The sequence below is a fragment of the Protopterus annectens genome, chromosome 4.part0 (genome assembly GCF_019279795.1).
Source record: "Protopterus annectens isolate FY-2018-M chromosome 4.part0, PAN1.0, whole genome shotgun sequence".
Lineage (NCBI taxonomy): Eukaryota > Metazoa > Chordata > Ceratodontiformes > Protopteridae > Protopterus > Protopterus annectens.
The window spans coordinates 1,738,419,106-1,738,430,194 of NC_056733.1; the positions used below are offsets into that span (position 1 = coordinate 1,738,419,106).

At 36.9% G+C, this 11,089-nt stretch overlaps 1 protein-coding gene across 2 annotated transcripts in view; it reads right to left on the reverse strand.

Annotated features, from left to right (window-relative positions):
* Positions 1-11,089, reverse strand: part of LOC122799999 (sialic acid-binding Ig-like lectin 11) — a 426,334-nt gene that overhangs the window by 79,169 nt on the left and 336,076 nt on the right. For both annotated transcript variants that reach the window (XM_044069452.1, XM_044069451.1), the window contains one exon: positions 2,845-2,930. In XM_044069452.1, coding sequence (XP_043925387.1) covers positions 2,845-2,930 — 86 coding nt within the window. The remainder of the gene's footprint in view (positions 1-2,844; positions 2,931-11,089) is intronic.

Here is an 11,089-nt window from a genome sequence, read left to right on the forward strand (position 1 = left end):
TATAGAATCCTCAAAATAAGGAAACATTCCTACAATGGAGCCTGGCCGAGCCCAGGGGGAGGATTTCCCCCTGTTGTAGAAGGAAGCAGCAGTCCACAAAAAATCACAAAAACTAATAGGTCAAAGAGCAGCCATAAAGATGATAGAGTGGGCTATTGAGGATAAGAAAGAAATGATGTATTGTTATCATTATGCAAAAAGCACAGAATTTCCAGATACAAGATATACAAAAAGATTGAGAGAAATTAGAGGAAAGAAAAATACTTCAACAAGAAAAATTGTCAGAAGCTTCAAATAAAAATTTGTGTTCACTAATACAATAGATTTGTGAAAAACATTATATAGACCAAGAAACTTTGAACTGTTTGGAAAAGAACCATCTGAGGATGTGGGAAAATATAAACAGCAAAACCTAGAGATTTTTGAAAAGCATAAAACAGAAATATGGACATGGGAAAGAAAGAGATTTGATATGGTGCAATATTTATGCAAAGTCGAAAGCCAAATTAATCAATACAAAAAAGGCAGCCCCAAACATATTCGAAGAGAAATACAGACAAAGGCATCCAGATATGGAAAATTTCACGATAAGAAAATAATATCACAAAGACGGAATGTAGAAAAGAAGATTAGTAAAGTAGAAGTTAAAAAAAACTAGAAGTTGAAGTTATGGAGTGCCTGCAAAGTGAAGGATTTGGTGTAGAAGGTCTAACACAGGTTATATCACAGCATGGTGGAAGGAGTCCACAAAGTAAGGAGAAACAGGAAAACAAGGAGACAGCCGAAGAAGGAATATGGACATGGGAAAGAAAAAGAGATTTAATATGGTGTGATATCTATGCAAAGGAGAAAGCAAAACTAACCAACACAAAAAGAGCAGCACCATAGATATTTGAAGAGAAATACAGGCAAAGGAATCTGGACATGGAATACTTTATAATACAAAAAATAAGAAGACAAAGAGGAAAAGCAGAAAAGAAGATTAGTAATGAGAAGTTAAAGAAATAGAAACTGAGATTATGGAGTTACCTGCAAAGTGAAGGATTCAGTGTAGAAAATCTATCTCAGCAGGACAGAGCAATATATATCCAAATTAAAGAGAAACCAGTAGAACAGGAAGCAACTGGACAGTTGCCATATGAAGATATTTCGGAGCCTTCCACAGGAAACTGGTATAAATGTTCACTTGAAGTTGGACAGCAAGGGAATGAACAGAAAACTGCGGCAACTCTAACACAGTCAATGTTGAGGAGTGATAGGCCAGTGAGTTCCCATATGACAGCAACAGATGACACAGGATGAAATTGAAGAGTATGTGCTATAGGAAGATGCTATAGAGCTTTCTATAGAATGCCCACAGGAAATTGAGAACAAAAAATGTGACCTCACTTTAGAAGAAAATGAGCTAAGAGAAGAGTTGCTTGATTTAATAGAGCTAGATAGACATATTAAGATCAATGAAAGAAATAGATTGCAGAAGGTCACTAAAACTCAAAAAGTCAGAAGTTTGATAAATCAAATGAACACTGTAATTAGGACTGTGAATAGAGATCCATGCAATATAACAAAAGTAAACAAGATATATTACTGTCCAGCTAAATTAATAACTGATGAAGTTTTACCACAAGAGCACAGGGTAGTGAAGGAGAGAAAGAAGAGAAATCGAATACCATCATGAAGTATCGAATAGAGAAAACTATAAAGCAACTAAGAAAAGAAGTGTCACTATTAGAAAAATATAGAAGAGGGAACAGATCAATAAAAATATTCAGAAAAGTAGATGTGATAAAAGCAATGTGCAGTATTATAACAGATCAGGATTTATCATGCACTATCGCAAATAATAAACTAAAAATATCAGCACAGGCAGAAAAACTTAGAATATACACAGATAAATATAAAGGAAAAGTACAAAATAAGCAATTTATTAATGGCCCAAAAAAGTTTTATAGAGAATTGGGAAACAAGGTAAAAGGAATAAAAAACACAAAAAAAGAAGAAATAGATACAATTTGGATAAGTATTGATGAAGAGCCTGTGGAACCTCTCAAAGATGCTAAATGGATAAATATTTCCCAGACAATACTGCTGCTCTGGAATGGTATGATCCCAGTTATTCTCATTAGGGTAATATATAATTATTGACCATGGGATGGGTAAGGCCAATATATAACCAAATGGGATAGCTCATTTCAAGTACAAAAAGGGAAACTGGACAGATTTAAAATGGCCCACAAGGCAGCTAGCCTAGTATTTACCTATGAACCTGTAGGAAAGTCTATTGATGCTTTTGTCAGGTGCTTACATGAACTTTCTGAATTTTGTGGATTTAGCGAGGCAAGAGATGAACAAATTAGACATAAAATAATGATTTGGATGGCTGATACTGAAGTGCCTTAAAAGCCATAGCAGGAAGTGAATTTAACTTGCAAAAGGCAATTTGGATTGCTAGACAGGCTTAATTAGTAAAGATACAAAGCACTAATATAACTACCACAAGTTATGTATAAGGTAAGACGCAAACAGAATGACAAATTCAATAAAAAGCATGAGATTAGCCAAAGTAAATGTGTATATGAGAAGCAGAATGAATGCAAGTTTGACAAATGCACAAAATGTAACTGTTCTTTCACTGGGTCAGAGCAGATTGCTGCACATGGCAAAAGGTATAGGAAATGTGTCAAGATGGTACATTTTGCTGCTTTGTGCAAAACTAAGATAGTGAAAGAAGTAGCAACTCAGAGTGTGCAGTGAGTGATACCCTGTGTCAACATTAACAACTGACAACAAACTTTTCGTGGTCTCTTTTCACTGCAGTACTACAACTTGCACTTAATGTCTTACCTGAGGAGCCTTTAGCTTTGTGATCTCTGCATACTCTGCTTCAATAACAGCAACTGGATCTCCGTTGGAGTCTGGTTTGTTTTTGGCTAAGAAAAAAATCAATATGTATACTTTCATTTGTTAATTATTGCATTTCATAAAATTTCATGTAATCCTCTCTTTGCCTAGTATAATGACCAGCAAAAAAATATCAATTTTTAATGCCCAGAAAATTGCATTGCACTGCAGAGCAGTTATACTGAAATGTAAACTAATGCAATTCTTTAAATACTAAGAAAACTGAAAATATTAGTTAGAGGCACTGAATGCAGATTCTAAGTCTTAATACTTTACATAATTCCCTTCAGCAGGATAAAAAGTAGTACTAAATGAAACTGATAACTACACCTGGAGATCTTCCTAAAATTTGAGAATCATATACTATTTCATGAGCAATAGTTACATACCATCATTTTGTGAAGTATGCCATAGAAATGGATGTTCTGCTCTCATATTTAGATGTCTACAGTGTTCTTCTGATATTGCATGTCTTGGCAGATATGACAGGATGTTAATGTGGCATAGTCCATGCCACAAATATCTCTGAACATGAAAGTTGTAAGTTCCAGTCCCATGTATGGACTAAAGTCATTCCAAAACAATTAACTCTGAGCAAAGTGTAAGGTGGATGCTGTAATGATGAGATGTGTCAACCTTTGAATGAAACATTAAACAGAAGTCTCTTTTTCAAGTCCTGTTGCTGATACTGTCCTTCATGGTATAAAAGGGGAAGGTAAAAATCCAAAACATTCATCATAAAAGAAAAGGGTAACCACACCACTGTACTGGCATCCCCAGCCTATTAAGACAGTGCAAATACTGTGGACGAAAAGTGCTTTGGAATAAAATTATATATAAAACATTATTATTATTATTATTATTATTATTATTATTACTGTAGAGAATTATGATCAGGTCGCCAACCATAACAAGCATATTATGTATTTGATACCTGGATGCCAAAGCATTCACCTTGGGAGCGAAACTCAAGAGGTGAATCTTGGCATCCATATCAAGAACATATAATTCTTTGTTACAATCAGAGATCTGATCGTAATTCTCTATAATGCATGGAGATTTATCTTCTTCGTGTACTACTAGTTTTTCAAAAATTAGATTAAAAATAAAGTGATGTGTTGTGCTGGTTTTGAAAGCTGGAAAAGCAGTGGGGAAGTGGTTGACATCTTACATATTCCCTGTGAAAGGGAAACATTTGTAACCAAAGTACTGTGTGTACTTTAGCAGAAAGAAGGTAAAGATGGGAGATGAAACAAAGCTATTTCATATCCTGCTGCTGCTGTTTTCTGGTCAGCACTGTCTGATTTTAGTGCAGACTTGATGTTAACAGTGCCTAGGAGGTGCTTAACAATTGTTAAGCACCCCTCGAAGTGTTGTTAATGCCAGGTCTTGTGCTATAGCAGCACTGAACCAGGATGTAATTTAGCAATTTCTTGAGCATAATCACAGCACTCCATGCACTATATAAAATATTATTGTTATTATTATTATTATTACTACTACTACTATTATTACTACTATTATTACTATTATTATTAGTTAAGGGTAAGCAGAGTGCCTACATAAGCTACCCTTGCAGCACAACAGAGAGCTGTTAAGAATTTTTGCATTATGCTAAACATGATTACTCTTTGTATAGCCATTTAGGGACAGAGGGCAGCTGCAAAGGGTATAAAACAGTTGGCAGACAGTAAAAATAACTAGTATGATATGCTGCAAGCCTTGAAGGTTTCAATTTATCAGAGCTGATGGGAACCTAGCTCTGTGTGGAAAAGCTAAGGAAGGTGAAGCATGCATTTTTGTGAATGATAGCTGCTGTAAAACTGTAACATTGTGATTGAACATTGCTCTGTAAATGTGGAATTTCTGATACTGAAATGCAGACCCTTTTATGTGCCCAGAGAACTAAATGGTTTCTATGTAGCAGCTGTATATATACCACTGAAGGCTGACATCAGTGAAGCACTAAATATACTGCACAATACTATATGTGAGCTACAGTGCAAGAATTTTGACTGTGCATTTATGATAGCTGCTGACTTCAACAAGGCAGATCTCAGGGAGGTGCTACCCAATTACTACCAAATTATAGATTTTCCCACAAGGGGAGCAAATACTCTGGACAAGGCTTACACTAACATAAAAGGGACATATAAAGATGTACAGCAACCAAACCTGGGAAGCTATGATCACATCTCCATAAAACTAATACTGGCTTACAAACCTCTAAGCTCACTGTGAAACAAATCAGGGTCTGGCATGAAGGAGCCATGGAATGTCTTGGGGGATGCTTTGATACCACATATTGGGATGTCTTCAGGGAGGCAGCCATGGTGAATAATCTGGTGAACATAGATGAATATACTGAGACAACATATCCAAATGCATGGAGGATGTAACAATCATCAAAAATATTAAAATAAGAGTCAACCAAAAACCATGGCTAAACAGCAAGGTGTACGATCTGCTGAGGACAAGAAACACTACTTTCAGGATAAAGAATATGAAAAGTCAGAGCACGGTAAGGGCTAACCTAAAAAAGGGTGTCAAGGATCCCAAGAGGGAGTATGGAAAGAGGATACAAGGATGCTGTGAGGATGGAAAAGACTGAAAAAGATGGTGGCATGGTATTCAATAACTAACTGACTGCATGATCACGTCAGCTCAGTGTGATGATAATACTGAATTTCTGGACAGTCTAAACATATTTTATGGCAGGTTTGAAGAGAAAAACAACCTGGAGGTTGTAAAGCTTCTCAATGACCAAAAGGAGGGAGTACTCAACTAAAGTGCTGTGGATGTAAGGAACCAGCTGAGGAAAGTGAACCTCAGGAAGGCTGCTGCCCCAGATAACATTCTACAGAAAGTATTGAAATGTTGTGCAGACGAACTCGGCATAGTCCTGATGGACATCTTCAATACCTCACTTGTCCAGGAAAAAGTGCCAGCATGCTTCAAAGTTACCAACATAATCCCTTTGCCCAAAAAAGCAAACTCCACCTGCCTAAATGATTACAGGCTGGTGGCCCTTACATAAAATGTAATGAAATACTTTGAAAGACTGGTTAAAAGGCATTTGGCTACAGTACTACCCCAATCCTTTGACCCACTGCAGTTTGCCTACTGGGCAAATAGATCAACTGCTGATGCCATTTCGGTGGCACTTCACCTCACATTAAAGCATCTTGAAGAGAAGAACAACTATGCCAGGCTGTTGTTCATAGATTTCAGCTTTGCATTCAATACAGTGATTCCAATGCAACTTATAGAAAAGCTAATCAACCTTGGCATAAATAAAGGGCTGTGCAACTGGATCCTTGATTTCCTGACTGGAAGACCACAAAAGACCTATGCTGGTGACAACACTTCAGTAGTATTACAATCAACACTGAAGTACCCCAGGGCTGTGTGCTGAGTCCTCTACTGTTTGCAGTCCTTACCCATGACTGCTCTGTGAAAGTTAGCAACAACCACATCATCAAATTCGCTGATGACACCACAGTGGTGGGACTCATAAGTGATGATGATGAGAGTGGGTATAGGAGTGAGGTCAGCTTTCTGAATGAATGGTACAATTACAACAATTTGGACCTGAATGTCAATAAAGGAAAGGAAATAATTATTGACTCCAGAAAAAACTCTGTCATGCACCTGCCCCTCAAGATCAACGGTGAAGAAGTGGAGAGAGTTCAAACCACAAAGTTCCTAGGAGTACACACATATCAGAGGATCTTTCTTGGGGTACAAACACAGGCCAGCTAATTAAAAAAGCCCACCAGTGACTACACTTCCTGAGAAGGCTTAGAAAAGCAAAGCTTTCTAGGAATGCTCTAAATACCTTCTACAGAGGAGCCACTGAGAGCATTATCACCAGCAACTGCAGTGTATGGTTTGGTAACAGCAGAAAGGCTGAAAGGAAGAAGCTGCAAAGAATAATAAGATCATGAACACTAGTCTTCCTACCTTACAGGCGCTCTTTGAAATGAGATGTAAAAAGTGGTCGCACAAAATACTGAGTGACACTTCTCATCCAGTCTATGGTTGGTTCACTATACTTGCATCGGGTAGAAGGTTATGGAGTATCCTCTGCAGGACCTCCAGATTCACGAACAGTTTTTATCCAACTGCAATAAGACTCATTAACTCAGATGTAACTCTGGATGTATCAGACCTATAATAGATTGTTACATTCTCATTCTTTTCCTGTTTTCATACAGCAATTCTATTTATTTACCTACTAAAATTAATATATTTTCATTCAAGTACAATTCCAATCACTTCCTTATTGTGCAATATCACCCAGTCTCACCTCTGTGTATAGTGTACTTTTTCTTTTCATGTGTTAATCATCTAGTAGTCAGTGTAGTCCAGTGTATATAAATAGTATACAAGCATGTGTGTCAGCTACCAGCCATTTACTTATGTACTGTAATTATTGCTTTTTCTTTAATACCTATCATGTCTTGTCTTTGTGTGTGGTTTTACTTCCTGTATAAGAGCTGACACTCAAATTTCATTTAGGTAACACTTGTTTCCTAAATGACAATAACGTTTATTTGAATCTTTGAGAAATCTTGAATCATTCCCCATACTGACAATTTGGCATTAGGATTCAGTCCTCAGTCCTCACTAAGTTTAGTTTGAACACATGAGTATTCTGGAAATAACTCTTTTCCTTGAAGAAATGAGTATACTGTGTTTGATGTTTGAGGGAACCACATGGAAGATAACTGCCCTTGCACAGACATGTTTCTGTTGAAAATAATAAGCAGTGGTTCTGCAGATGGTTTGCAGCATGCTGCTTAACAGACTACAGACAAACCAAGTAAATGGCAAAATGATGGAGTTGCAGGCACCGGTTTGTGATCCCAGCTGAAAAGGAGAGAAAACCCAAGAAAACTATAAATGTTATTATAAATAAGGATGGTACAGTCCCTAATTTCACTAACTGGCTGTAATGTCACCCTAGCTCAGCAGCAGTGTGTTACCTTCCCCAAACACAGGCGTAACTTGGCACTTGCAAAGCCTTGCAAACTCCTCCTGCTACAGCAGAGGAGACTACTGTGCTAGAGAAGCATTCTCTTTCTCCAAAAGAAACATTCTGATATTGATCCTGCACCATCCTAGCTGGACATCTACTCCAGCTTCTTGCACATCCATTTTCCTGAAACAAGATGCTGTACTCAGCTTTGCTGATCAATACTGAAGCACTTGAAAATTTCCGTGATTCTTTCTTTTTTACATCCTTAAGGATTTATTAATTTCTCTGGTGTCTATTTCCACAGTTTTATACAACTTTCATCTAAAAAATATCCATTAAACGTTTTCATAAATTACCCAGAATATCTCTTTAATGTCTTGCATACACCATAAAAAGAAAGTTATAAATACTGTATCTTTATGCTTTGTCATTCTTCGACCTGATTCTCAAGTATTTGAGGAAATTTCTTGAACTCTTGCTTTATACATTAATTTCAGTGCCAGCTTGCTCAGCTCTGTGTTCAGCTAAGAATGCAACTAAAACTAAATTTGTACAGGTAGTACAAAAATACAGTTTCACAAGAGTTATAGTTCAGAGCAAGTATATGAAAATACCAGCTTATACCCCACTCCAGTACTGTCTCAGCAACTTAAAATTTAGTTAAAAGATCATCAGTGGTTCTGTAAATAAATCACTGCTTACATTTTAAACTCATTATACAGATATGGTCCATCAGCAAATTTGTTTTGTTTTATATACTTTCTCTACTTAAAATATCATAGGGGAATGACTGCAGTAGTCACTTGCTAGTAAAAACCCTGTGGAGATATTTCTATACACTGACATGAGTTTTTTTTCCATATTGACTGGTTATGTCAGAAAAAGTCAGCAGTATGTAATCTACATATGGTAGACAAACATCAGCATCAACTCAGGGAATGTTACGCAATTCATTTTCTATGTTACATGTTTTTCAGCACCATGTATGTAAATAAAGTAAGGGGTCTACTTCAGAAGACTGAAAAACCAAAAGACTAAATCCCAAAAGGCTGAAAGTTCAAAATACTGAATGATGGAATTTGCCCCTTCTCCACTGTTGTGCGATCTTGTTAGCAGGGGGTGGGGGGTGCAGCCTCCCACATAAGGGGTGCATGGGCGGCTTACCCCCTGCATTAAAAATGCATTTAGTATTTTGAATTTTCAGTCTTTTGGGATTCATATACATCATGACCCCCAAACAGATTACATTCCTGGATGTCTTAGTTACAGTTGAGGAAGATGGGACTTTGAGTAGTCATATCTTTAGGAAGTTTCCCCAGGTAAATACTCTTTTGCAAGTGAGTAGTTGTCACCCCCACATGTTATAAGAAATATACCAACATCTCAGTTTATAAGATTAAAAAGAATGTGTTATTCTGAATCTGTATATAATGCTGAAATGCTGGACATGGTGAGGAGGTTTTGTGACAGAGGACTTATCTTTAGGAAGTTTCCCCAGGTAAATACTCTTTTGCAAGTGAGTAGTTGTCACCCCCACATGTTATAAGAAATATACCAAAATCTCAGTTTATAAGATTAAAAAGAATGTGTTATTCTGAATCTGTATATAATGCTGAAATGCTGGACATGGTGAGGAGGTTTTGTGACAGAGGACTTTAAGCAATCCAATATACAGAATATCTGTGGTTCAATAAAGCAAGTTGGTAGGAATCAATTATTACAATACCAACAAGAAAAGATTTGATTGGACCCCCTAGACTTACCACGAATTTTGGTTGTAATACTAGTTTTTTCATGGATCTGTTTCAAAAATACTGGCACATTCTGAAGGATGATTGTTTAAAAAACATATTACCTGGAAGTTGTCTTTTTTTTCTTTTAGAAGGAGCAAGACCTTGGATGAATGGTTTAATCACTACAAGAAAGGTGATTTAGTTAAACAGTCTTTGGGACAGTTGATTTTAAAGGGTGCAGTAGTAAAAGGTTGCCATCCCTGTGGTCATTTCAGTTTTTGTAAATATGTTCCTAAGGCTGTAGAATACATGAAAGGTGTATCAAATTAATATTTTTGGGAATTGTGATACAGACTGGGTTATATATTTGGCCACATGTTGGACAAAAACTTCACAATCATTGAAACTCGGGATTTCTGAACATCTTAGTTACATCAGATGTGCCAGAAGATCCAATGCTTTATACAGACATACTTTACAGCACAAAACTGCAATGTTTTATTTTATTATTATTGATAAGATTGTGTTAAACAGGGATAACAAAGGAGCCTGGCACACCATGTTAAATAATAAAGGCTGGGAGCCTTGTTCACTCCTGCACTTAATGAGAAATTTTAAGAGACCAATCATTTGGAAGAGGTGTGTATTTAAGTATTGTAACATTGTTTGTTGGTACTGAAGCACGGATGAAGGCTAATTAAGCCAAAACCAGTATGCTGTTATGGCAGATTATACAATGACCCCCCCCCCCATTAATATTCTAAAACGTGCATGCTGATTGGTCAGCGTGCCTGTTGTAAATCCGACTTATACTAATAGAAAAGGTCCAGTCGCCCGGACTTTTCCCATTAGTATAAGACTTCATTTTTTTGTGTTTTTGGTAGCAACGGAGAATGGAAGAGGTCTGTTGCTGTAATCTCGCTATGTTAAACGAGTTTAACAAAGCGAGATATCTTAAAAAAAGCAACGAAGATCTTCCTTTCTCTGTTGCTTTTTTTAAAGATATTTCACTATGTTAAACTCATTTAACATAGTGAGACAACTTTAAAAAAGGGAACGGAGATCTTCCTTTCTCCATTGCTTTCACACACAGCTCTGACATACTGCAAAAGCATATGCATGCACAGTACATCAGAACTGCCGCAGAATACCGGACAGCTGCAGAAGGGCAGCACAGAGGCATTATACAATGCCATTATTTAAGAAAAGTAAGTATTTTATTTCTTAAATAATGTCATTGTATAATAGCAATAACCCACTTCTGGGTGGGGGTAATACTGGATTTACCCACGGTTGTCTTTGTTTGGCCACTCAGGCTTTGACCTCATGACCAAACCGCACCAACCGTGGGAAAATCCAGCATTACCCACACCCAGGCATGGGTTATTGCTTAAATAGTTATGTTCACTTTGTAAGGAATTTGCTATTTATTAATTATTTCTTCACCATACTCTGAGGAGTGCTGGCTCATGTG